General features: G+C 30.2%; 2 protein-coding genes across 2 annotated transcripts; one reads left to right on the top strand and one right to left on the bottom strand.

The window, feature by feature from the left end:
* Positions 1-60: 60 nt before the first annotated feature.
* Positions 61-13,993, bottom strand: LOC135131066 (sterol O-acyltransferase 1-like). Its single transcript, XM_064058592.1, has 4 exons — positions 13,697-13,993; positions 13,508-13,650; positions 13,316-13,452; positions 61-1,014 (listed from the first exon to the last, which is right to left on the bottom strand). Exons 1-4 carry the CDS (start codon positions 13,861-13,863, stop codon positions 184-186), a joined length of 1,278 nt encoding a protein of 425 aa, XP_063914662.1. The 5' UTR covers positions 13,864-13,993; the 3' UTR covers positions 61-183.
* Positions 13,994-14,143: 150 nt separating this feature from the next.
* Positions 14,144-27,391, top strand: LOC135130766 (sterol O-acyltransferase 1-like). Its single transcript, XM_064058187.1, has 5 exons — positions 14,144-14,276; positions 14,339-14,479; positions 14,528-14,670; positions 14,718-14,851; positions 26,558-27,391. Exons 1-5 carry the CDS (start codon positions 14,248-14,250, stop codon positions 27,389-27,391), a joined length of 1,281 nt encoding a protein of 426 aa, XP_063914257.1. The 5' UTR covers positions 14,144-14,247.
* The last annotated feature ends 118 nt before the right edge of the window (positions 27,392-27,509 follow it).

Below are 27,509 nucleotides of genomic sequence, written 5' to 3' on the forward strand. Positions count from 1 at the left end.
ACTATTCCATAAATTAAATACAACTCGTCTATAAAGCTTACCTTCATCTTGATACTCGAAATATTTACATATACATTGACAATGAACATATTTTTTGTGCCACTAAATAATTAATTGCAACAAAAATATTTTGAAAGAAAATAGTTGATTCTGATAACAATTAAAATCGATCTACAAACCTCACTAACGTAGTACACAATCACAGGTAATAAACCTAGGACAAACCAGTTCCCAAAGAGCAGGATTTTCCAAAGGAGCGTTCAAAAGTGCATAGTGTTCAAAAGCACACAACAATAAACCGAGATTAATAAAGAAAACGCCACAAAACCAAACCAAAATATTAAAAATCGTCCACTTTGGAAACTCACAGAAAGTTAAAGGAAACACAACACCCATGAAAATTACAAACATCACAGGAAAAAATCCGCCAATCCATGAATACATAATCCATTCGTGTACACCAAAAGACACCACAAAAACCACCAACTTCGCAAGAGCGCCATTATCACAAACAAATTCCCTAAAATCGCGATAAACATAATAGTACAACCAATCCTGGACAATTTTATTCCACTTCGACAACCAAATACTAAAGCTATAGGCGTTCCACCAATCTTGATAGAACAAGCGGTCCCCAAACCGCAAAATTTCGGCAAACAGATTTTGCACGGAGTGGAAAATCAAAAAAAAAATTCCTGTCACAACCAAAATACCGTACGGTAATTTTTCCATAACAATTAACAGTATGTCGTTTGGGGTAAATTTTTGGCACCACTGTTCGGGGGTGGGGTAGGAGTTCATTATGACGACAGTGAAAATGAACAAGACGCTCAAGCATTGGAGGAAACACCGAGCTACGAATTTCCAGTTGGTGGTTTTCGTTCGAGGGTAGTGGTCTCTGTAGATGAGGGTAGGTGCGAAGAGGAAATACAAGAAGTTGGAGAATTTTAGCGCAGGGTCGGCTTCGGTGGCTTTGTTTCGGACGAACGAGTGCACCTTCATCAGGAACCTCACCTGCAAGTTAAATAAAATTAATAGTAATCTAATCATTGTTTGTTTTTCGAAGTTGACACTGACACGAAATGAACTGAATGAGGTTTCATGGATAAAGTTTAATCAAATGTTGTTTATTTACAACAGGTAATAAGTAATTATACGCTGTTATTTTCGCAGTCGTCAATTTCCTAACAAGTGTGTCATGTTTCTTTAAAAAAGAATAAAACAACTATATAAAGAGACTTATTAATGGAATAATAAGACGTAATTATAGTAAGTGTGCCAACGACAAATGAATGAAATTTACCTCGAAAGTTCAAAAAACTTTAGGTAATGGTTTGCGTAACTCGCAAGAATGTTAAGTGTTTGTTATCAATATGCGTTGACAACAAAAAGGAAAAGGTTTAAGGACAACAAGACTCGCAGTTTTATATGTGGTGTTAGAACGTGTTAGACCGGTCACTAATTTAACATTCAATTACGTCAAAGGTCACTTTGTTTAAAATTTTCCTAGAAAAAATCGTTATCGTATTGCGATAAATTCATGAGGAAAATGTTGAAATCAAAAATTAGGTTCGCTCGAATTTGGCGCAATGTGATATAAATTTTTACAATTGAGTATAAGAATGTTATCAGTAGAGAGCGGATTATATGAAGTTTTCATATCCCGTGTTTTTGATATGATCAATAAAATAACGAAACATTTTAATCACTAAACGAAAAGATGTTTTCTATGAATTGCAATAACCGAATCACAATGCCGACGGTCCAGACGTTTTTATTGCTCTAAGAAAATTTCGAATTAAAAAATGGCACCAAAATTAATTTAAAAATAACACTAGTGGAACCCAGCACAAACAGGTTTAATTTTGTCAACAAAAATAAAAACTTAAAAATTGAAGAGAAGAAGAAGAAATTTCAAATTTTTAATTATTGGCTTCTTTTTCTTAATATGTATATATCTGTTTTCAATAACACCAAATACCAATTGATATTTTAAGTATTTTATCGTTGAAGAAAGACTATGAATATAAGTATACTAAGAAAATCGAAGAATAAATCCCGCCCACCCGCCCCTTCTCAATTGTGATTAATCTTTTTATTCGTCTTGAGACAGAGAATGGAGAGAAGACCGTTAGCGCTTTTTTTTGGAAAGAAAGTTTGAGGCGTCCAAATTGGAAAATCGGTTCCAGTTTAAAAATTTTTGAAGTACTTTCTTATGTATTCTTAAAATTATATTTTAAGGTACATTTTGATCAAGAAAATTTCGTCTACAACTTAAGTTAAAAAACGCTATACCTAAATATTTTAAAGCTCAAGATTTCAAATATAAAGCTCCATTTAAAATTATCAATGCAGAAGACACAATTATACAATTAATGAGAAAAATATTAAGATTCAAAATTCAGTATCACTTATAAACAATTTACAATTATCAACGCAAATCGAGTGTTTAGGAACGTACTGCCAAAATTTATTGCAGCAGAAAGAAGACGAAATTTATTGTTTAAAAGAAAAAATAACAGTTTAAATTTAGAGAATTTAAAAATTAATAACCAACTGTACAAAATTTTGGTTGGTTAAACTATTTACATTTATATTTTATATTTTTCTATCACTATAAAAGAAGAAAAACCCCTTGAAATGTAAGGTGTAAATCGAATAATGTATAGAAGGAAAATAACAATTTATCTGTTTTCTCACCAATGGTTTATTAGATTTGCCGAAGATTCGATTAAGACAATAATATTGTCAATAATTAATAATATTAAGAGTAGTTACCAGATTGAAGAGAAGGTGGGTGGGCGGGCCTACTGCTTGCCTATAAAAGACTCTCTGAGAAAAAACTAAACTTAGCCCCGCCCACCCACCCGTTCTCTCATTTTAATTATGTACTAAGAAAATCAAAGGAGGTGGAGACTGGAACTTAAATGCAAAGTTCATATTCCTATACAAGAAAATACCATTTGGAACATGCTTTAAGTATCGTGTTGTTGAAAGAAAACTACACGCTTAAGTATATTAAGAAAAAAAAGTAAAAAATTAAGCCCCACCCATCCGCCCCGATCTCAATTGTCATGAGTTTTTTATTCGTTATGAGATCGAGGGGCGGAGCTTAACTGCAAAGTCCATTTGTTTGAGGCATGATCGTATTATAGAAAATAGACTATTTTGAAAAAAAATAGGGAATGAATATTCTTATGAGGCCGAAAGAAGAAAAGAAACTATACTTATCTTAGCCGGTACTAGCACCGCCCACCCACCCTCTATTTTCTTGAAGATATGTTATTTGCCAAAATCATTCTTATCTTAGCAAGTACTAGCCCCGCTCACCGTTAACTCTAACGACTACCTTTAAGATAAATTCAATTTATTGAATTAGAGGCGGGGTGGGTGGGCGGGATAATTATTTTCGTTTATCGTGTGGGAGAGGAAACTAATTGAACCTTTAATTCTACTGTAATTTTTTTAGTATACTATTTGCCCCCAAGATTCTTTTCAATTCTTTCAAAAGCCAAACACTAGGGACCTCAAGATTCTTTCAAATTTCTTCAAAAATTCAAAAATTAAACATCAAAATTCTATGAAATTCTTTCAAAAACAAAATATCCGCACCTCAAAATTTTCTAAGATTAAAAAAAAATCCTGGAGAGTCGAAAATTCTTCTATATTCCAAAGAAGGTTACTAGGGTCTTCGAGATTTTCCAACTTTTTTCGAAAATAAAACATCAATAGTTCTCAAGATTCTTTTAAATTCTTGAAATAAGTTCCTCGGGACTCGAAAATTCTCTTAAATTTAAAACAAATTCTTTCAACTTTCTCCAAAAAAGCAGCATCAAGATTCTTTCAATTTCTTTCATAAACGCCTGCGATCTGGATATTCGTTTAGAATCTTAAAGAAATATAGAGGGATTTTTTTTTCAATTTAAAAAAAAGAACGCTAGGTACCTTAAGATTCTTTCAGCATTTTTCAAAAATGAAAAATAATAAGGCCCCCACGATTCTTTTCAATTTTTTCAAAAGTAAAACAGTAGTGACCTCAAGATTCTTTCAAATTTCTTGAAAAATTCAAAAATTAAACTTCAAGAGCCCTCAAAATTCTTTTAAATGCTTTCAAAAACAAAACACCCGCGGCATCAAAATTTTCATAGATTAAAAAAAATCCTGGAGAGTCGAAAATTCTTCTAAATACCAAAAAAAGGAGACTAGGGTCTTCAAGATTTTTACAACTTTCTCCAAAAATGAAACATTAATAGTCTTCAGGATTCTTTTAAATTCTTTCAAAAACAGAAGACTCGCGGCCTCAAAATTCTTTTAAATTCTTAAAAAAAGACCCTCGGGATTCGAAAATTGTTTTAAATTTAAAACAAATAAATAATAATAATAATAATAGCGTCTTTATTTATTTATCCAAGGTGGCGAAGTTTTGGCCAAAAAAGAAGCATCAAAGGTCCTAAAGATGTTTTCAGTTTCTTTCATAAAACGCCCGCGATCTGGATATTCTTCTAGATTTTAAAAAAAGAAACTGGGATTTTTTTTAATAAAAATAAAAAGCTAGGCACCTCAAGATTCGTTTAAAATTTTTCAAAATAAAAAATCATGGGCCCCAAGATTGTTTTGAATTTTTTCAAAAGCGACTGTTTTGCCTAGAAAATCTCAAAAAAAGCACACTGGGGACTTCAAGATTCTTTCAGAAATTAAACTCAAGAGCCCTAAAATTTTTTTAAATTTTTTCAAGAACAAAAGAACCTCGGCCTCAAAATTCTTTTAGATGCTTATAAAAAGATCGTTAGGGCTCGAAGATTCTTTTAAGTTCCAAAAAAGGTATTTTAGGGCCCTCAAAATGAAATATATAACGGTGCCCCAAAATTCTTAAAAAAAGATGCTAAGAGCTCCAAGATTCTTTCAAATTTGTTCAAAAATGAATCATCAAGGGACCCTAAGGTTCTTTTAAATTATTTCAAAAACAAAACACTCGCATGCAGCCTCAAAATTCTCTTAGATTAAAAAAAAAGAACTTGGCGACTCGAAATTTCTCTCTCTGGCATATAACTTAATAAATTTTGGTGCAAGAAATTATTAGACAACTTAAAAATTGATAACAAACTCTTCAAAGTTTTGGTTGGTTCAGGCTATTTACATTTATATTTTTTATTTTCCTTATTGCACATTCTATATTTTGTATTTTAATTTGATGTGCCATTAACCTATGTTGTATTAGGTTTATGTAATATGGCGAATAAAACATCGCAATCACTTTAAACAAAGAAAAACCCCTTGAAATGTAAAGTGTAGATCGAATGATTTATAGAAGATTCTAGTGACACAATAATATTGTCAATAATTAACAGTATTAAAAGTAGTCACCAGAATGAAGAGGCGGTGGGTGGGCGGGCCTACTGCTTGCCTATAAAAGACTCTCTAAGAAAAAGTTAAACTTAGCCCCGCCCACCCACCCGTTCTCTCATTTTTTTTCCTCTGAAATAAGAAATAAATCTTGTAATAAATAGTACAACAAAACAGTTACGATTGGCGCGGTTACTTACCACTCCCACTTTGCAGAAAAACATATAATAAACCCCGCCCACCCACCCGCCTCCATTTCGGTGATTAATTTTATAAAAAAAGTACTACCCTAATTGAAGAGAAGAAGAAAAGGAAACTGAAAACATGTTTAAAGTAGTAAATTTTTGTAGAAAAATATGGATTTTGGAATTAAACTTCGCCCCTCTACGTTAACACGAATAAAAAATTCATAATAAGTGAGATAGGGGCGGGTGGGCGGGGCTTATTTTTCTTAGTCTATACCTATTTTCACCAACACGATATTTAAAACATTATTTTAACCTTAAATTCACTATTTGATATAATGTAAATATTTTTATTGTTGAAAGAAGTCTATGTGTACATTACGTACTATGAAAATCAAAGGATAAGCCCTACGATTGTGATTAATTTTGTTAAGATTGTATTTCCATACAAGAAAATACCATTTGGAACCATATGTATTAAGAAAAAAAAAGGCAAAACATATTTTCATAAATTTGTTTTTTTTGTGGAAACTTATTTTTATCATTTTAAGTTCATATTTTGTTTGTTTTTATACTTAAAATAAAATTCACCATTCGCTGAAACTTTGTCATAGCTACGATTTTTTAAATCATCTATTGTACTATTGTAAATATATTATTAATAAGTAAATAAAATAAGTCATTGGATTGGATAAAGGAGGTGGGCTAGGTTGAGCTTAGTTTTTTTTTTACTTTTTTTTTTTTAAGGAAGTGGTAGCTCCACCAACCCACCCCCTCTTCATTCCAATGGCCACTCTTAATATTGTTCAGTCTTATCTTAGCAAGAACTAGCCCCGCCCACCCGCCCCCTTTTATCCTAGATGGTAGGTCATTTGCCAAAATCGATCTAATCTTAGCAGGTGCTAGCCCCGCCCACCCGCCCTCTATTTTCTTGAGGGTATGTCATCTGCCAAAATCAATCCTATCTGAGCAAGTACTAGTCCCGTCCACCGTTCATTCTAACGACTGATTTTATTTCTGTTCAGTATAAAATGCACCTTCCAATCAGAGCAGATAAAATTAATTTATTTAATTAGAGGCGGGGCGGGTGGGCGGGGCTAATTATTTTTTTCTGTCGTGTGGGAGAGGAAACTAATTGAACCTAGGATGTGACAAAAGTAAAAAAGGCTCTAATTCTAACTGTAACTTTATTATTATTATTATTATACTATTTGCCCCCAAGATCCTTTTCAATTTTTTCAAAAACAAAACCCTCCCAGCCTAAACATCTTTTTAAATTCTAAACAAAAAAAACCCTAAGAACCTTCAAATTTCTTGAAAAATTGAAAAATTAAACTTTAAGAACCCTCAAAATTTTTTGAAATTCTTTCAAAAACAAAACAGCCGCGGCATCAAAATTTTCTTAGATTAAAAAAAAAAGCCTGGAGAGTCGAAAATTCTTCTAAATTCCAAAGAAGGATACTAGGCTCTTTAATATTTTTTCAATTTTCTTCAAAAATGAAACATCAATAGTTCTCAAGATTCTTTTAAGTTCTTTCAAAAACAGAAGACTCGCGGCCTCAAAATTCTTTTAAATTCTTAAAAAGCGACCCTCGATTCTTTCATAAAACGTCCGCGATCTGGATATTTTTCTAGAATTAAAAAAAAAGATACTGGAAATTTTTTAAATAAAAATAAAACACTAGGTACCTCAAGATTCTTTCAAAATTTTTCAAAAATTCATTTTTTTTTAAATTCTTTCAAAAACAAAACAGTCGCGGCATAAAAATTTTCTTAGATTCTTAAAAAAAGATGCTAAGAGCCCCAAGATTCTTTCAAATTTGTTCAAAAATGAATGATCAAGGGACCCCAAGGTTCATTTAAATTATTTCAAAGACAAAATTCTCTTGGATTCTTAAAAAATCCTGGCACTCGAAGATTCTTTTAAATTCTAAAAAAGTACAGTAAGATTCTTTTGATTTTTTTCAAAAATGGACCACCACAAGCTCCCAAAATTCTTTTCGATTCTTAAAATAAGACCCTGCGGACTCGCAGATTCTGTAAAATCTCAAGAAAAAACCGCTAGGGTCCGCAAGATTCTTTCATTAAAAAAAAACCCACACACAGAATTTTTTTAAATCTTAAAAAAAGCCACTGGGGACTCCAAAATTCTTTTAAATTATAAAAAAAAGAACTCTAGAGACCTCAAAATTCTTTCAACTTTATTCAAAAATGAAAGATAATGGCCCCCAAAATTCTTTCAGAAACAAAACACTTGCACTTTTAAGATTCTTTTGTATCCTTAAAAGACACTGGACTCCAAGATTCTAAAAAAAAACACTGAGAACCTTAACATTCTTTAAAAAATAAAACACCCGCGGCTTCAGGATTCTCTTCGAGTCTTAAAAAAGACATAGGGACCTCAAAATTCTTTTAAATTTGTTTCAAACGGAAATACACGTAGATTCTTAAAAAAGTACATTAGGGACCCGAATATTCTTTTAAATTCCAAAAAAGACCTTAAACTCCTTAAGATTCTTTCAACTTTCTTCAAAAATGAAATACCGCGAGACGCTAGGATTCTTTTAAATTCTTTTTTCAAAAGAAAATATCGCTGGCTCAGGATTCTTTCAGATTCTTAAAAAAAGATACGGGGCTCTAAGATTATTTTAAAGTGTAAAAAAGCACTAGAAATCTCAAGACTTTTTCAACTTTCTTCAAAAGTGAAATATCACAAGCCCGCTACCTCAAGATTCTTTTATTTTCTTAAAAAAAAACACAGGGGATTCCAGGATTATTGTAAATTAAAAAAAAAACACTAAGGACCTCAGGATTTTTTCAGATTTCTTCAAAAATGACATCAAAGACCCTAACATTCTTTACAATTCTTTCAAAAACAAAACATTCGCACCCTAAAAATTGTTTTAAATTCTAAAAAAAAAAAACACTAGGGACCTCAAGATTCTTTAAAATTTCTTCAAAAATTCAAAAATTAAACATCAAGGGCACTCAAGATTCTTTTATATTGTTTCGAAAAGCAAACATCGCTGGCTTAGAATTGTTTCAGATTCTCAAAAAAACACGGGGACTCTAAAAGTATTTTAAAGTCTATTTTAGATTAAAAAAAAAGGCACTGGGGAGCCCAAAATTCTTTTAAATTCTTAAAAAAAAACATTATAATCCTCAAGATTCTTTCAACTTTCTTCAAAAATGAAACATAAGAGGCACCCAAGGTTCTTTTAATTTCTTTAAAAAACGAAACACCCGCGACCTCAAGATTTTTTTTATTCTTAAAAAAAATACTGGGTACTCCAGGATTATTGCAAATTCTAAAAAAAAATACTAAGGACTTCAGGATTTTTTCAGATTTCTTAAAAAATGAAACATCAAGAGCCCATAAGATTCTTTACAATTTTTTCAAAAACAAAACCCTCGTAGCTTAAAAATTCTTTTAAGTTCTAAAAAAAAACACTAGGGACCTCCCGCGACCTCAAATTCTCTTAGATTAAAAAAAAACCTGAGGACTCGAAAATTCTTTTAAATTCCAAAAAAGGACATCGGGGTCCTCAAGAATTTTTCAACTTTCTTCAAAAATTAAACATCAAAGGCCCTCAAGATTCTTTTAAATTATTTCAAAATAAAACTTTCACAGCCTAAAAATTCTTTTAAATTCTTAAAAAAAAAAACACTAGTGACCTCAAGATTCTTTCCAATTTCTTCAAAAATTCAAAAATTAAACATCAAAGGCCCTCAAGATTCTTTTATATTTTTTCAAAAAGAAAACATCGCCGGCTGAGGATTCTTTCAGAATCTCAAAAAAAACACGGGAACTCTAAGATTATTTTAAAGTCTATTCTAGATTTAAAAAAAGACACTGGGCAGAACAAAATTCTTTTAAATTTAAAAAAACACATTATAGTTCTCAAGATTTTTTAATATTCTTAAAAAAAAAAAAACACAGGGGACTCCAGAATTACTGCAAATTCTAAAAAAAAATACCAAGGACTTCAGGATTTTTTCAGATTTCTTAAAAAATGAAACATCAAGAGCACATAAGATTCTTTACAATGTTTTCAAAAACTAAACTCGCAGCCTAAAAATTCATCTAAGTTCTAAAAAAACACTAGGAACCTCTCGCGACCTCAAATACTCTTAGATTAAAAAAAAATCCTGAGGACTCGAAAATTCTTTTAAATTCCAAAAAAAGGACATTTGGGTCCTCAAGGATTTTTCAACTTTCTTCAAAAATGAAACATCAAAAGCCCTCAAGATCCTTTTAATTTATTTCAAAATAAAACTTTCACCGCCTAAAAATTCTTTTAAATTCTTAAAAAAAAAACACTTGTGACCTTAAGATTCTTTCCAATTTCTTCAAAAATTCAAAAATTAAACATCAAAGGTCCTAAAGATTCTTTTATATTCTTTGAAAAAGAAAACATCGCCAAAACAGGATTTTTTAAGATTCTCGAAAAAAAAACGGAGAATCTAAGATGATTTTAAATTCTATTTTAGATTAAAAGAAAAGACACTGGGGAGCCCAAAATTATTTTAAATTCTTAAAAAAAAAACATTATAGTCCTCAAAATGCTTTTATATTCTTAAAAAACACAGGGGACTCCAGAATTATTGCAAATTCTAAAAAAAATACTAAGGACTTCAGGATTTTTTCAGATTTCTTAAAAAATTAAACATCAAGAACCCATGGATTCTTTACAATTCTGTCAAAAACAAAACCCTCGCAGCCTAGAAATCCTTTTAAGTTCTAAAAAAACACTAGGAACCTCCCGCGACCTCAAATTCTCTTATATTAAAAAAAAATCCTGAGGACTCGAAAATTCTTTTAAATTCCAAAAAAGGACATTAGGGTCCTCAAGAATTTTTCAACTTTCTTCAAAAATGAAACATCAAAAGCCCTCAAGATTCTTTTAAATTATTTCAAAATAAAATATTCGCAGAAAATCCTTTCAAATTCTTAAAAAAAAGCACTAGGGACCTCAAGGTTCTTTCAATTTCTTCAAAAATTCAAAAATTAAACATCAAAGGCCCTCAAGATTCTTTTATATTCTTTCAAAAAGAAAACATCGCCGGATCAGGATTTTTTAAGATTCTCTAAAAAAAAACGGGGACTCTAAGATTATTTTAAAGTCTATTTTAGAAAAAAAAAGACACTGGGGAGCCCAAAATTATTTTAAATTCTTAAAAAAAAAACATTATAGTCCTCAAAATTCTTCTATATTCTTAAAAAAACACTGGGCGCTCCAGGATTATTGCAAATTTAAAAAAAAATACTAAGGGCTTCAGGATTTTTTCAGATTTCTTAAAAAATGAAACATCAAGAGCCCATAACAATTTTTACAATTCTGTCAAAAACAAAATCCTCGCAGCCTAAAAATTCTTTTAAGTTCTAAAAAAACACTAGGAATCTCCCGCGACCTCAAATTCTCTTAGATTAAAAAAAAATTCTGAGGACTCGAAAATTCTTTTAAATTCCAAAAAAGGACATTAGGGTCCTCAAGTATTTTTCAACTTTCTTCAAAAATGAAACATCAAAAGCCCTCAAGATTATTTTAAATTATTTCAAAATGAAACATTCGCAACCTAAAAATTCTTTTACATTCTTAAACAGAAACACTGGGGACCTCAAGATTCTTTCCAATTTTTTCAAAAATTCAAAAATTAAACATCAAAGGCCCTCAAGATTGATTCTTTTATATTCTTTCAAAAAGAAAACATCGCCGGATCAGGATTTTTTGAGATTCTCGAAAAAAAAAACGGGGACTCTAAGATTATTTTAAAGTCTATTTAATATAAAAAAAGACACTGGGGGGCCCAAAATTCTTTTAAATTCTTAAAAAAAAACATTATTATCCTCAAGATTCTTTTATATTCTTAAAAAAAAAACATTGGGGACTCCAGGATTATTGTAAATTCTAAAAAAAAATACTAAGGACTTCAGGATTTTTTCAGATTTCTTAAAAAATGAAACATCAAGAGCCCATAAGATTCTTTACAATTCTGTCAAAAACAAAATCCTCGCAGCCTAAAAATTCTTTTAAGTTCCAAAAAAACACTAGGAACCTCCCTCGACCTCAAATTCTCTTAGATTAAAAAAAATCCTGAGGACTCGAAAATTCTTTTAAATTCCAAAAAAGGACATCAGGGTCCTCAAGAATTTTTCAACTTTCTTCAAAAATGAAACATCAAAAGCCCTCAAGATTCTTTTAAATTATATCAAAATAAAACATTCGCAGCCTAAACATTCTTTTAAATTCTTAAAAAAAAAAACACTAGGGACCTCAAGATTCTTACCAGTTTCGTCAAAAATTCAAAAATTATACATCAAAGGCCCTAAAGATTCTTTTATATTCTTTCAAAAAGAAAACATCGCCGGCTCAGGATTCTTTCAGAATCCCAAAAAAAAAAAAACGGGAACTCTAAGATTATTTTAAAGTCTATTTTAGATTAAAAAAAAGACACTGGGGAGAACAAAATTCTTTTAAATTAAAAAAAAATACATTATAGTTCTCAAGATTTTTTTATATTTAAAAAAAAAACACTGCGGACTCCAGAATTATTGCAAATTCTAAAAAAAATACTAACGACTTCAGGATTTTTTCAGATTTCTGAAAAAATGAAACACCAAGAGCCCATAAGATTCTTTACAATTTTTTCAAAAACAACCCTCGCAGCCTAAAAATTATTTTAAGTTCTAAAAAAAAACACTAGGGACCTCCCGCGACCTCAAATTCTCTTAGATTAAAAAAAAATCCTGAGGACTCGAAAATTTTTTTAAATTCCAAAAAAGGACATCAGGGTCCTCAAGAATTTTTCAACTTTTTTCAAAAATTAAACATCAAAAGCCCTCAAGATTCTTTTAAATTATTTCAAAATAAAACATTCGCAGCCTAAAAACTGTTTTAAATTCTTAAAAAAAAAAACACTAGGGACCTCAAGATTCTTTCCAATTTATTCAAAAATTCAAAAATTAAACATCAAGAATCTTTTATATTATATCAAAAAGAAAACATCGTTGGCTCAGGATTGTTTCAGATTCTCAAAAAAAAAAAACACGGAAACTCTAAGATTATTTTAAAGTCTATTTTAGAATAAGAAAAAGACACTGGGAAGCCCAAAATTCTTTTAAATTCTAAAAAAAACATTATAGTCCTGAAGATTCTTTTAATTTCTTTAAAAATCAAAACATCCCCGACCTCAAGATTCTTTTATATTCTTAAAAAAAAAAAACACTGGGGACTCCAGGACTATTGTAAATTCTAAAAAAATACTAAGTACTTCAGGATTTTTTCAGATTTAAAAAAAAATGAAACATCAAGAGCCCATAAGATTTTTTACACATCTTAGATTAAAAAAAAATCCTGAGGACTCGAAAATTCTTTTAAATTCCAAAAATGGACATTAGGGTCCTCAAGAATTTTTCAACTTACTTCAAAAATGAAACATCAAAAGCCCTCAAGATTCTTTTAAATTATTTTAAATAAAACTTTCGCAGCCTAAAAATTTTTTTAAATTCTTATAAAAAACACTAGGGACCTCAAGATTCTTTTATATTCTTTCAAAAAAAAAAACATCGCTGGCTCAGGATTTTTTAAGTTTCTCAAAAAAAAAACGGGGACTCTAAGATTATTTTAAAGTCTATTTTAGATAAAAAAAAAGACACTGGGAAGCCCAAAATTCTTTTAAACTCTTAAAAAAATTATTTCAAATTTTTTCAAAAACAAACACCAATCTCTTTAAAAAAAAAAACTAAATACCCCAAGATACTTTAACCTAAATTGTTTTGCACTTACCGACTCAATAGTGACAAACGTTGTACAGGGTGGATTAAAATTAAATTGTCGCACTCCATGACCAACTAACTTAAATGAATAAAAGTAGTACAATAGTAGCAGCGTCCCTCCACACCAATTAGAAACCATCGTAGCCTCTAAAACTCAATTTTCACCCCAATCCAGGAATAATTAAGGATTATTAATACCCACCTTTCGCAAAACCCTTCAATCTACACCAAATTTTGAAAACAAAAAAACAGACACATGCTGACCCCAAGCAACAACTCCAAATGAACACAGCTTTATCGAAATTGTAAAAGCCCTTTCGTACGAGCCCAAGTCCGAGTGTTACCCTACAAAGAATTTATTTTTTTCTTTAATTTTGTGTGTACTTTTTACCTTCCAGTTTTAACGTAGTCTTGGGCTACCGTCTGAAAAAACAACCCTGTTAACACAATCAGGTACACATTGTAGAGATTTTTGGTTCGGGGATGTTCGAAAATTTCATCCAGTAAGGAATTTCTGCAAGAGAACGTTTTCTCTCGAGTTTCTTTTTCCGAACACATTTCGATCTTGGTAGTTGATCGAATACGAGTGGATGAAATTGCGGTGCGTTGTGTTTGCTAAAAAAGTAAAACTATTTTCACCTTGAAGTGTGTACATCCCACGATGGAAAATTTATAAAGTCAAAAGTCACACTTTTGTTCTTTAGTTAAAATTTTTAATACCAAAAAAATGTTTACGACATGTTACTACACTAAAATTATGCAAGATGAACAAAACAGTAATTAATTATTTAAATATAATTGTGCAATATTGAAACGTCGGGAATCACTACGATTAAACTAATCCGTTGAAAAAAAATCAGCCTTGATTAAGCTTGTATTAATGGAAACAGGTATCACTAGTTCTAGACAGTCCGAAGCAACAACCAAACCTGACACGTTACAATGAACTCGAGTAACAAAAAACACAAAACGTAAGTAAAAAATAAAATTCAAGTGTTTGCGTATTTTTTAAATTTATTTTTAAATTCCGTAGCAAGAGCTTTCAATTAAGAAATTCTCTATTAACGGATATTTTTGAAGATGTTCGAACCCGGAATGTCTACAATGTCTACATTATCATCTTCATTACGCTTTTTATTCAAACTGCAGCGAAGGAATACGCCAATACACAAAGGTGAATGAAAATTTATACAAAAATAAACGAAATTATTTTCCGTTTTAGGGTAACTTTCGGACTTGAGGTGATGAAAACGGGTTTTACTAGACTGGATAAGGCGTTATTGATTTGGCTTTGTTGTTTTGTATCAGCGTGTGTGTCGTATTTTGTTTTCAAAGTTTGGGCTCTAGTCAGAAGCTTAGTCAGGGGTGAGTTGGTGAACATTTGTGAATAGTACTAATATGAGTATCTTCAGAGACTCTAATTGTTGATTGGTTGGGAGGAACAACTTTGGTTTTTTACTATTTCTACAGTTTCAAATTCGTTCACAACGCCGTATTTTATTTTCGTTTTTATCCAGCCTGTATAATGTTCGTGAACATGGAAGCGGTAAGTGTCAATTTTTTCTCATTTTTTAGCGGTAGTGAAATTTTATATGTAGATTTTGTAAAGTTGGAACCCCAAAATTTCGCTAGGCAAATCTCGTACACATTAAAGGCTCTCAAAATTTTTTGAAATTTGAAAAGTTCACATAAAATTTGAAATCTTAAAAAATACAACATACAAAGTTCTTCAAAAACTAAACAGTGAAGTTCCCAAAAGTTTTTCAGTTTTTTTTAAAACAAAACACCAAGAGCTTTCAAGATTCTTTTAAAACCTTTCAAAAACAAAAAAACCCGTCACCTCAAGTTTATTGTATATTCTTAAAAAAAAGACACTGGGGACCCCAAGATTTTTTTAAATTCGAAAAAAAACACCAAGGACACCAAGGTTTTTTCAACTTTTTTCATCTAGTGAGTGGGGGCCCAAAGATTCTTTTAACTTCTGAAAAAACACTATACGGTTCTGAAGATTCTTTCAAATTTTTTCAAACATGAAACTTCACGATTTCCCAAGATTCTTTTGAATTCTTTCAAAAACAAACACCCATCTCCTCAAAATTATCTTAGATGCTTAAAAAAAGATCGTGAGGGCTCGAAAATTTTTTTAAATTCCAAAAAGGACTCTAGGGTCCTCAAATATCTTTCAACTTTCGTCAAAAATGAAATTTTTTCGAAAACACAACACTTGCATTCTCAAAATTTTTTAATTCTTAAAAAGATGCTAAGAACTCCAAAATTCTTTCAAATTTTTTCGAAAATGAAACATCAAGGGACCCCAAGATTATTTTAAATTATTTCAAAAACAAAACAGCCGCGGCCTCAAAATTCTCTTAGATTCTTAAAAAAATTCTAGGGACTCGAAGATTCTTTTAATTTCTTAAAAAGGACATTAAGATTCTTTCGATTTTTTTCAAAAATGAAACATCACAGGCTCCCAAAATTCTTTCCGATTTTTAAAATAAGAGCCTAGGGACTCAAATATTCTTTTAAATTCCAAGAAAAAAACCACTAGGGTCCTCAAGATTCTTTCCACTTTCTTCAAAAATGAACCATCCAGGATTTCCAAGACTAAAAAAAAAACACTCGCGCTCACAGAATTTTTTAGAATCTTAAAAAAGGCACTGAAGACTTCAAAATTCTTTGAAATTGTAAAGAAAACACTAGATTTTTTAAAATTTCTTAAAAAATTCAAAAATTAAACATCAAGACCCCTCAAAATTCTCTAGGGACTCGAAAATTCTTTTAACTTCCAAAAAGGGTCCTCAAGATCTTTTCAACTTTCTTCAAAAATGAAATATCAATAATCTTCAAGATTCTTTTAAATTCGTTCAAAAAGAAAAAACCCGCGGCCTCAAAACTCTTTTAAATACTTAAAATAAGACCCTCGGGAGTCAAAAATTCTTTTAAATTTAAAACAGATTCTTTCAACTTTCTCCAAAAAGGAAGCATCAAGGGCCTTCAAGATTCTCTTTCAGTTTCTTTCATAAAACGCCCGCGATCTCAAGATACTTTTAGAATCTTAAAAAAAGATGCTGGGAATTTTTTTTAAATCTAAAAAAAAGAACTCTAGGTACCTCAAGATTCTTTCAACATTTTTCAACAATGAAAGATTCTTTTCAATTTTTTTAAAAGCAAAACACTCCCAGCCTAAAAATTCTTTTAGATTCTAAAAAAACAAACACTAGGGACCTTAAGATTCTTTCAAATTTCTTTAAAAATTCAAAAATTAAACTTCAAGAGCACTCAAAATTCTTTTCAATTTTTTCAAAAACAAAACACCTCTGGCCTCAAAATTTTCTTAGAATAAAAAAAAATCCTGGAGAGTCGAAAATTCTTCTAAGTTCCAAAGAAGGATACTAGGGTCCTCAAGATTTTTTTCAATTTTCTTCAAAAATGAAACATAAAAGTCCTCAAGATTCTTTTAATTCTTTCAAAAACAAAAGACCTGTGGCCTCAGAATTTTTTTAAATTCTTAAAATACCCCGGGGACTCGAAGATTTTCTTAAATTAAAAAAAAAGACTAGAAATTTGAAGATTCTTTCAATGTTCTCCAAAAAAGAAGCATCAAGGACCCTCAAAGTTCTTGCATAAAACGTCCGCAATCTGAATATTCTTTTCGAATCTTAAAGCAAGATAATGGAAATTTTTTTAAAATCTAAAAAAAAAACGCTAGAGACCACAAGATTTTTTCAACTTTTCTCAAAAATTAAACAATGAGCCTCCAAAATTCTTTTAAATAGGTTAAAAAACAAAACACTTGCAGCTTTAAAATTCTTCTACATTCTTAAAAAGAATCTGTAGATTCCAAGATGCTTTCAGATTCTACACAAAATACTTGGAATCTCAAAATTCTTCTAAATTCTTTTAAAAACAAAACACCCACGCCCTCAAGATTCTTTTAGATTTTTAAAAATAGACATTGAAAACTCTAAGATTTTTTTATTAAAAAAACTAGGGACCCCAAAATTCTTTTATTTTGTAAAAAAACCACGAGCTACCTCAAGATTTTTTTAGATTCTTAAAAAGTACACTGAGAACTCTAGGATTCTTCTAAATAAAGTTTTATTAATCTCTTTCAAAAAAAAAGACTAAATACCTCAAGATTCTCTGAATTTTTCTCAAAACAAAACACTAAATGTTCCCAAGTGCTCTTTTTGTTTTTGAAAAAACAAACATCATGGGAGCCAATATTCTTTTAAATTCTTAAAAAAATAAAAGGACTTCAAAATTTTTTCAACTTTTTTCAAAAACGAAACACCAAGGCCCCGAAGATTCTTTCACCCTCATTCGAAAACAAAACACAAGCGCCCTCAAGATTATTTCAAATTTTTTCAAAAACAAACACCAAGTTTTATTAACCTCTTTCAAAAAACTAAATACCCCAAGATTCTTAAAATTCTTAAAATAAGACTCTGGGGACTCGAAGATTCTTTTACATTCTTGAAAGACACTGTGGACCCCAAGATTCTAAAGAAAAACACTAGGAACCTCAAGATTCTTTTAAATCCTTTAAAAAACTAAACACGCGAGGTTTCAGCATTTTCTTAATTCTTAAAAAAATATATCGGGACCTCAAAATTCGTTTAAATTTGTGTCAAAAACACACATGCAGCCTCAAGATTCTTTTAAATTCCAAAAACAGACCTTATGATTCTAAAGATTCTTTCAACTTTCTTCAAAAATGAAACACCAAATTCTTTTCGATTCTTAAAATAAGACCCTGAGGACTCGAAGACGCTTTTTGAATTCCAAGAAAGAACTACTAGGGTCCTCAAAATTCTTTCTACTTTCTTCAAAAATGAAACATCTAAGCCCCTCAAGATCTTTTCAATTTCTTTCAGAAGCAAAACGTCCCTGGTCACAGATTTCATTTAGAATCTTGAAAAGAAGGCATTGGGGACTCCAAGATAACTTCAATTTTTTTTCAAAAACAACACCCCCGGTTACAGGTTTTTTTTAGAATAAAAAAAAAGGCATTCCAAGATTTTTTCAAATTCTTAAAAGACACTGTGAATTCCAATATTCTAAAAAAAGAACACTAGAAACTTCAAGATTCTTTTAAATTCTTTAAAAAACAAAACACCCACGTGCTCCAAATTTTTTTAAATTCTTAAAAATAGACACTCAATACTCCAATATTCTTTTAAATTCGAAAGAAAAAACTAGGGATCCCAAAATTATTTCAAGAAAACATCGGTTCTCTCAAGATTCTTTTAGATATTGGGACTCTGATTTTATTTTAAAGTCTAAAAAACGCTAGAAATCTGAAAATTCTTTCAACTTTCTTCAAAAATTAAAATTACCGCCTTCCAAGATTTTTTTAAAAACAATACACCCGCGGCCTCAAATTTTTTTAGGTTCTTAGAAACGAACGCTGGGATCTCTAGGATTCTTCTAGATTCTAAGGATCTCAGAATTCTTTCAAATTTCTTTAAAAATGAAGCAGCCCTCAAGACTCTTTATTATAATTCTTTCAAAAACAAAACGATCATAGTTAGCTTAAAATTGTTTTAAATTCTAAAAAAAAAACACCAAGGACCTCAAGATTTTTCAAACATTAATAGGCCTCAAGATTCTTCCAAATTTTTAAAAAAATTAAACATCAAGAGCCCTCAAGATTCATTTAAATTCTTTTAAAAACAAAACACCCCCGACCTCAAAAATCTCTTAGATTAAAAAAAAATACTGAGGACTCAAGAATTCATTTAATTTCCAAAAAAGTACACTAAGGTCCTTAAGATTTTGTCAACTTTCTTCAAAAATGAAACATCAATAGCCCTCAAGACTCTTTTAAATTCTTTCATAAACAAAACACCCCCGGCTTCAAAATTCTTTTAAATTCTTAAAAAAGGGCCTGGGGACTCGAAGATTCTCTTCAATTAAAAAAAAAACATTAGGTTCCTCAAGATTCTTTCAAATTTCTCCAAAAAAGAAGCAAGATTCTTTCAAATTCTTTCACAAATCGCCCGCAATGTGAATATTAATATTCTTTTACAATCTTAAAAAAAGATACTGAGAATTTTTTTAAAATCTAAAAGACGAACTCTGGGTACCTCAAAATTCTTTCAACATATTTCAAAATTGAAAAATAATGGGCCCCCAAGATTATTTTCAATTTTTTCAAAAACAAAACACTCCCAGCATAAAAATTCTTTTCAATTAAAAAAAAAACAACACGAGGGACCTCAAGATTCTTTCAAATTTTTTCAAAAATTCAAAAAGTAAACATCAAAACCTCTCAAAATTCTTTTGAATTCTTTCAAAAACAAAACACCCGCAGCCTCAAAATTCTGTTAGATTAAAAAAGGACCTGGTGACTCGAAATTTCTTTTAAATTCCATAAAAGGACACTAGGGTCCTCAAGATTTGTTTAAATTCTTTCAAAAATAAAACACCCGTGGCCTCAAAATACTTTTAAATTCTTAAAAAACTGAACACTAGGGACCTCAAGATTCTTTCAACATTTTTCAAAAATTGAAGACATAATGGGCCCTCAAGATTCTTTTCAATTTTTTCAAAAACAACCTAAAAATTCTTTTGAATTGTTTAAAAAAAATACTAGGGACCTCAAGATTGTTTCAAATTTCTTCAAAAATTCAAAAATTAAACCTCAAGAGCCCTCAAAATTCTTTTAAATTCTTTCAAAAACAAAACACCCGCGCCATCAAAATTTTCATAGATTAAAAGAAAATCCTGGAGAGTCGAAAATTCTTCTAAGTTCCAAAAAGGATACTAAGATCCTCAAGATTTTATTCAACTATTTTCAAAAATAAAACATCAATAGTCTTCAAGATTCTTTTAAGTTCTTACAAAAGCAAAACACTCACGGCCTCAAAATTCTTTTAAATTCTTAAAAAAAAACATTAGGGACTTCAAGATCCCTTAAAATTTTTTCAAAAATTAAACTTCAAGAGCCCTCACAATTCTTTTAAATTCTTTCAAAACCAAAACACCCGTGGTCTCAAAATTTTCATAGATTGAAAAGAGAAACCTGCGGAGTCGAAAATTTTTCTAAATTCCAAAGGAGGATACTTAGAAGGGTGTTTAAGATTATTTCAAATTTCTTAAAAAATGAAACATCAATGCGCGGCCTCAAAATTCTTTTAAATTCTTAAAAAAGGGCCCTGGGGACTGGAAGATTCTCTTAAATTTCAGAAAAAACATGAAGGTCCTCAAGATTCTTTCAACTTTCTCCAAAAAAGAAGCATCAAGGGCGTCCAAGATTCTTTCAATTTCTTTCATAAAACGCGATCGGGATATTTTTTTAGAATCATAAAAAATGACATTGGGATTTTTTTTCTTAAATCTAAGAAAAGACCACTACGTACTTTCAAAATTCTCTCCCAAAATTCTTTTAAATAGGTTAAAGAACAAAACACCTGCAACTTTAAGATTCCTTAATATTCTTAAAAAGACACTGAGCCTTCCAAGATTCTTTAAAATTCTAAAAAAAACACTAGGAATCTCGAGATTTTTTTTAAATTCTTTCAAAAACAAAACACCTGCGGCTTCTAGATTCTTTTAGATTCTTTTAGACATTGAGGACTCGAAGATTCTTTTAAATTCCAAAAAAGACACTAGGGTCCTCAGGTTTCTCTCAAATTGTTTCAAAAATTAAACATTACGAGCCCCAAACATTCTTCTAAATTCTTTCAAAAACAAAACACCCACGTCCTCAAGATTCTTAAAAACAGGTACTGAAAACTACAAGATTTTTCTAAATTAAAAAAAAAACTAGGAAACCCATTTTTTTTTTAATTTGTTAAAAAAACAGCAGCGACCTCAAGATTTTTTTTAGAAAATACACTCTAGAATTCTTCTAAATAAAGTTTTATTAATCTCTTAAAAAAAAACTAAATACCTCAAAATTCTCTGAATTTTTTTTAAAACAAAATACCAAAGGTCTTCAAGTGCTCTTTCAAAAACAAAACAAACACCAAGGGCCCCAATATTCTTTTGAATTAAAAAAAATATATGAGGACTTCAAAATGTTTTCAACTTTTTTCAAAAACGAAACATTAAGGCCCCGAAGTTTCTCTTAACCTCATTCAAAAACAAAACACAAGCGCCCTAAAAATTATTTCAAATTTTTCAAAAACAAACACCAAGTTTTATTATTCTCTTTAAAAAAAAAAGATTAAATACCCCAAGTTTCTTTTACATTCTTAAAATAAGACTCTGGGACTTGAAGATTCTTTTACATTCTTAACAAACACTGTGGACTCCAAGATTCTAAGAAAAAACACTAGGGACCTCAAGATTTTTCTGAATTCTTTAAAAAACAAAACACCCGCGTGCTCAAGATTCTTTTTGATTCTTAAAAGTAGACACTGAAAACTCCAATATTCTTTTAAATCCTAAAAAAAACACCAAGGACCGCAAAATTCATTTAATTTCTTTCAAAAAGGAAATATCCGCTGGGTCAGGATTCTTTAAGGTTCTTATAGAAAGACACTGGGACTCTAAGATTACTTTACAGTCTAAAAAAACAGTCGGAAGATTCTTTCAACTTTCTTCAAAAATTAAACATTACCGGTTTCCAAGATTCTTTAAAAAAAATACTCCGCAGTTTCAAATTCTTTTAGATAAAAAAAAGTCACTGGGGAACTTAAGGTTTTTTTAAATTCTTAAAAAAAATATTATACTCCTCAAGATTCTTTCAACTTTCTTCAAAAATAAGACCTCAGAGGCCCCAAGATTCTTTTATATTCTTAAAAAAGAACACTGGGAACTCCAGAATGATTGTAAATTCTAACAATAAAAAAAAAACACTAAGGACCTCAGGATTTTTTCAGATTTCTTCAAAAATAAAACATCAAAAGCTCCCTAAGATTCTTTACAATTCAAAAAAAAACCCTCGCAGCCAAAAAATTCTTTTAAATTAAAAAAAAACACCAGAGAACTCAAGATTCTTTTAAAATCTTTCGAAAACAAAACACCTGGGGCCTGAAAATTTTCTTAGATAAAAAAAACCTGGGAAGACGAAAATTCTTATAAATTCCAAATAAGGATACTAGGGTCCTCAAGATTCTTTCAACTTTCTCCAAAAAAGACGCATCAAGGGCCCTCAAGATTCTTTCAATTTCCTTTATAAAATGCCCGCGATCTGGATAGTTTTTGGGAATCTTGAAAGCAGACACTGGGCATTTTTTTTTTTAATTTAAAAAAAGAACGCTAGGTACCTCAAGATTATTTCAATTTTTTTCAAAATGAACCATCATGGACCTTTAAGATTCTTTTACATTCTTTAAAAGACACTGAGAAGTCCAAGATTCTTTCAGATTCTATAAAAAGACACTAGGAATCCCAAGATTCTTTTAAATTCTTTCGAAAACGAAACACCTGCGGCTTCAAGATTCTTTTATATTCTTTTACACATTGGGGACTTGAAGATTCTTTTAAATTCCAAAAAAGACATTAGGGACCTCGGGACTCTTTCAAATTGCTTCAGAAATGAAAGATTACGAGCCCCAAAGATTCTTCTAAATTCTTTCAAAAACAAAACACCCACGTTTTCAAGATTCTTTTAGCTTCTTAAAAAGAGATACTGAAAACTCCAAGATTTTTTTTAATAAAAAAAAAACTAGGAACCCCAAAATTTTTTTAATTTGTTAAAAAAACTTCTCAAAACAAAATACTAAAGTTTTCCACGTGCTCTTTCAAAAACAAAACCAACACCAAGGGCCCCAATGTTCTTTTAAATTCTTAAAAAAATATGGGGATCTCAAAATTTTTTCAACTTTTTTCAAAAACGAATCATTAAGGCTCCGAAGTTTCTTTTAACCTCATTCAAAAACAAAACACAAGCGCCCTCAAAATTATTTCAAATTTTTCAAAAACAAATACCAAGTTTTATTATTCTCTTTCAAAAAAAAAGATTAAATACTCCAAGTTTCTTTTACATTCTTAAAAGACACTGTGGACTCCAAAAAAACACTAGGGACCTCAATATTCTTCTAAATTCTTTAAAAAACAAAACACCCGCGACTTCAGGATTCTTTTAGATTCTTAAAAATAGACACTGAAAACTCCAATATTCTTTTAAATTCTAAAAAAAAAAAAACACCAAGGACCGCAAAATTCTTTTAATTTATTTCAAAAAGAAAATATCCGCTGAGCCAGGATTCTTTTAGATTCTTAAAGAAAGATACTGGGAATCTAAGATTATTTTACAGTCTAAAAAAACAGTGGAAATCGTAAGATTCTTTCAACTTTCTTAAAAATTAAACAATACCGACTTCCAAGGATCTTTTAAAAACAATACTCCGCGGTCTCAAATTCATTTAGATAAAAAAGTGACTGAGGAGCCCAAGGTTCTTTTAAATTCTTAAAAAAAATATTATAGTCTTCAAGATTCTTTCAACTTCTAACAAAAAAAAAACACCAAGGACCTCAGCATTTTTTCAGATTTCTTCAAAAATAAAACATCAATAGCCCCCTAAGATTCTTTAGAATTATTTAAAAAAAAACTTCCCAGCCAAAAAATTTTCTTAAAAAAAAAAAAACACCAGAACTTCAAAAATTCAAAAATTAAATATCAAGGTCGCTTAAGATTCTTTTAAAATCTTTCAATGGGGTCTCAAAATTCTCTAAGATAAAAAAATTCTGGGGAGTCGAAAATTCTTATAAATTCCAAATAAGGATACTAGGATTTCCTGAAAAATGAAACATGAGCAGCCCTCAAGATTCTTTTAATTTTTTCAAAATCAAAAGACCTTCAGTTTCAAAATTCTTTAATATTCTTAAAATAAGACTCTGGGGACTCGAAGGTTTTCTGAAATTAAAAAAAAACCACTAGGGCCCTATTAATAATAAATCTGTATATGCATTAGCAGTTTCTAACATCTAATTTGAAAAATTTTTGGTACAATTTTGTCGATTTTGAAGTTCCGAAGATAGATTTTCAAATTTCTTTGCAAAATTTTGATTTCTGTAGTACAACTCAAGAGCAAAGTAATTTAAAAATGTTCAAATGACGTCACCAATTTGTTGGTGGATATAACCAAAAATTTCTATTTCAGATCCGACTTCTGATGATTTTAATCTTTAAATACGAGGAATTGTAAAATATTTAAACTGAAAAATCAGAAAGTATGATTTTGAATTAATAAACAAAACAATTATGAAACTGTAAAATGAAAAATTGCAAAAACTGCTAATTTAAAAAATTTGACAATTGAAAAATGAAAAATCGAACAAATGAATCCAAGGATTCCAAAGCCCAAAAATTGAAAACTTGGGAAATTGGAAAATCTGATAATTGAAAAATTAAAAAATATAAAACTGATTCATTAAAAAGTGGACAAATGAGAAATCGAAACACTAAAAATATAAAGCTTAAAACACGAAAAACTGCAAAATCACAAAGATGAAAAATGGAATAATTGTAAAATCAAAAAATTATTAAACTGTAAGTCGGAAAAATTGCAGCAATATAAAACTGAAAAGCGAATAATTTTAAAATCGGAAAATTGAAAAATTAAAAACTCAAAAAATTCAAAATCGAAATTTTGGAAAATTAAAAATCAAAGAATTGGCAAATCGAATCAGTGAAATTTGGATAACTGAAAAATTAAAAATTGAATAATTGAAAAAACGAAACATTTTAATAACAGAGAATTAAAAAATTCTAATCTGAGAAATTGATTAATTAAAAACTGATTGATTGATACATCCAAAAGTACAAAAAATGTAAAATTGAATAATCAAAAAAGTGTAAAATAAAAATAAAAAATTCGAAAATCAGATACTTTTAAATTCTTAAAAATAAAGACACCATTGGTTCCAAAGTTCTTCAAAATTCTTAAAAAAAAAAGTAGGAATCTCTAAATTGTACAAATTTTTTCGGAAAAAAAACACCAGTGGCCTCGGAGACTCTTTTAATTTCACTTAAAAATTATATACCAGGAGTTTCTCAAAACAAAATACCAAAGTTCTCCAAGTGCTCTTTCAAAAACTAAACATCAGAGGCTCCAATACTACTTATTTGAAATTTTTGAAAAGAAAGACTTTTAATCTTTAAATACGAAGAATTGTAAAATTTTTAAACTGAAAAATCAGAAAGTATAAATTTGAATTAATAAACAAAACAATTATGAAACTGTAAAATGAAAAATTGCAAAAACTGCAAAATTAAAAAATCTGACAATTGAAAAATGAAAAATCTAAAAAATAAATCCAAGGATTCCAAACCCCAAAAATTGAAAACTTGGGAAATTGGAAAATCTGATAATTGAAAAATTAAAAAATATAAAACTGATTCATTAAAAAGTGGACAAATGAGAAATCGAAACACTGTAAAAATATAAAGCTTAAAACACGAGAAAACTGCAAAATCACAAAAATGAAAAATTGGATAATTGTAAAATCAAAAAATTATTAAACTGTAAGTCGGAAAAATTGCAGCAATATAAAACTGAAAAGCGAATAATTTTAAAATCGGAAAATTGAAAAATTAAAAACTCAAAAAATTCAAAATCGAAATTTTGGAAAATTAAAAATCAAAGAATTGGCAAATCGAATCAGTGAAATTTGGATAACTGAAAAATTAAAAATTGAATAATTGAAAAAACGAAACATTCTAATAACAGAGAATTAAAAAATTCTAATCTGAGAAATTGATTAATTAAAAACTGATTGATTGACACATCCAAAAGTACAAAAAATGTAAAATTGAATAATCAAAAAAGTGTAAAATAAAAATAAAAAATTCGAAAATCAGATACTTTTAAATTCTTAAAAATAAAGACACCATTGGTTCCAAGGTTCTTCAAGATTCTTAAAAAAAAACAGGAACCTCTAAATTGTACAAATTTTTTCGGAAAAAAAACACCAGTGGCCTCGGAGACTCTTTTAATTTCACTTAAAAATTATATACCAGGAATTTCTCAAAACAAAATACCAAAATTCTCCAGATGCTCTTTCAAAAACTAAACATCAGAGGCTCCAATACTACTTATTTGAAATTTTTGAAAACAAAGACTTTTAATCTTTAAAAATAATAATAAATCTGTATATGCATTAGCAGTTTCTAACATCTAATTTGAAAAATTGTTGGTACAATTTTGTCGATTTTGAAGTTCCGAAGATAGATTTTCAAATTTCTTTGCAAAATTTTGATTTCTGTAGTACAACTCAAGAGCAAAGTAATTTAAAAATGTTGAAATGACGTCACCAATTTGTTGGTGGATATAACCAAAAATTTCTTTTTCAGATCAGACTTCTGATGAAAGTCCACTCCTTCATCCGAAACAGCGCCACCACTCCACCCCCCGCCCTTAAATTTTCCAACTTCTTGTACTTCCTCTTCGCCCCCACCCTCATCTACCGCGACAACTACCCCCGAACCGCCACCATCAACTGGAAATTCGTCGTCCAGCGCCTCGTCGAATGCATCAGCATGGTCTTCATCCTGGCCTTCATCATCATAAACATGTACCCAACCCCCGACCGCTGGCGTAAAAAATTTACCATAAGCGAGACATTGCTCCTGATTTTGGAAAACATGCCATACGGCGCCCTAATTTTGGGCAGTTTTTGCATATTGATCTTCCACTCGGTCCAAAACCTCTTCGCCGAGCTAACCCGCTTTGGAGATCGCTTGTTCTACCTGGATTGGTGGAACTCTTGCAATTTCAGCACTGCTTTGGCTAGGTGGAACAGGCTCGTCCAGGATTGGTTGTACTATTACGTCTACTGCGATTTCAAGGAATACGTGTGGGGTAACAAATCTGCGGGAAAAGTCATGGTCTTCTTGGTGTCGTTTGTGGTACACGAGTGGGTGGCGTTTTGTTGTGTGGGTGGGTTTATGCCCTTTATGTATGTCGTTTTTATGGTTTTGGTTTTGCCGCAGACTTTTTTTCAAGCACCAAAGGGGATGATTTTTAATGTATTTTTTTGGTGTGGGACGATGTTTTTATGTACTTGTAATTTTGTTTTGTATAGTTTTGAGTTGTATGCGCAGTTGCACGATCCTGTTGAAAACCAGACGTGGGGGCAGGTGTTTGTTCCTAGGGTTTTCACGTCTGATTGTGTGATTCGTGGTTGATGCTTAAATAAAAAAAAACTACAGTTGCAGTGCACTTCATTATTTATTATTTCCTTAGAGACAGCTGTGACAATAAATTTTCCAGTACCACGAAGTACGATTTTGAGTACTTTTCTTC

This window comes from Zophobas morio, unplaced genomic scaffold, assembly GCF_036711695.1.
Source record: "Zophobas morio isolate AGI-343-1 ecotype UQ-CSIRO unplaced genomic scaffold, CSIRO_AGI_Zmor_V1 ptg000018l, whole genome shotgun sequence".
Taxonomy (NCBI): Eukaryota; Metazoa; Arthropoda; class Insecta; order Coleoptera; family Tenebrionidae; genus Zophobas; species Zophobas morio.

Coding starts and splice junctions, on each gene's coding strand:
- LOC135131066 (XM_064058592.1), bottom strand. CDS start 13,863: ATGTGTTCGGAAAAAGAAACTCGAGAGAAAACGTTCTCTTGCAGAAAT. Junction 13,651..13,696: donor GACTACGTTAAAACTGGAAG/GTAAAAAGTACA, acceptor AATTCTTTGTAG/GGTAACACTCGGACTTGGGC. Junction 1,015..13,315: donor CGTTTGTCACTATTGAGTCG/GTAAGTGCAAAA, acceptor TTTAACTTGCAG/GTGAGGTTCCTGATGAAGGT.
- LOC135130766 (XM_064058187.1), top strand. CDS start 14,248: ATGAACTCGAGTAACAAAAAACACAAAAC. Junction 14,480..14,527: donor GAATACGCCAATACACAAAG/GTGAATGAAAAT, acceptor TTTCCGTTTTAG/GGTAACTTTCGGACTTGAGG. Junction 14,671..14,717: donor AGTCAGAAGCTTAGTCAGGG/GTGAGTTGGTGA, acceptor GAGTATCTTCAG/AGACTCTAATTGTTGATTGG.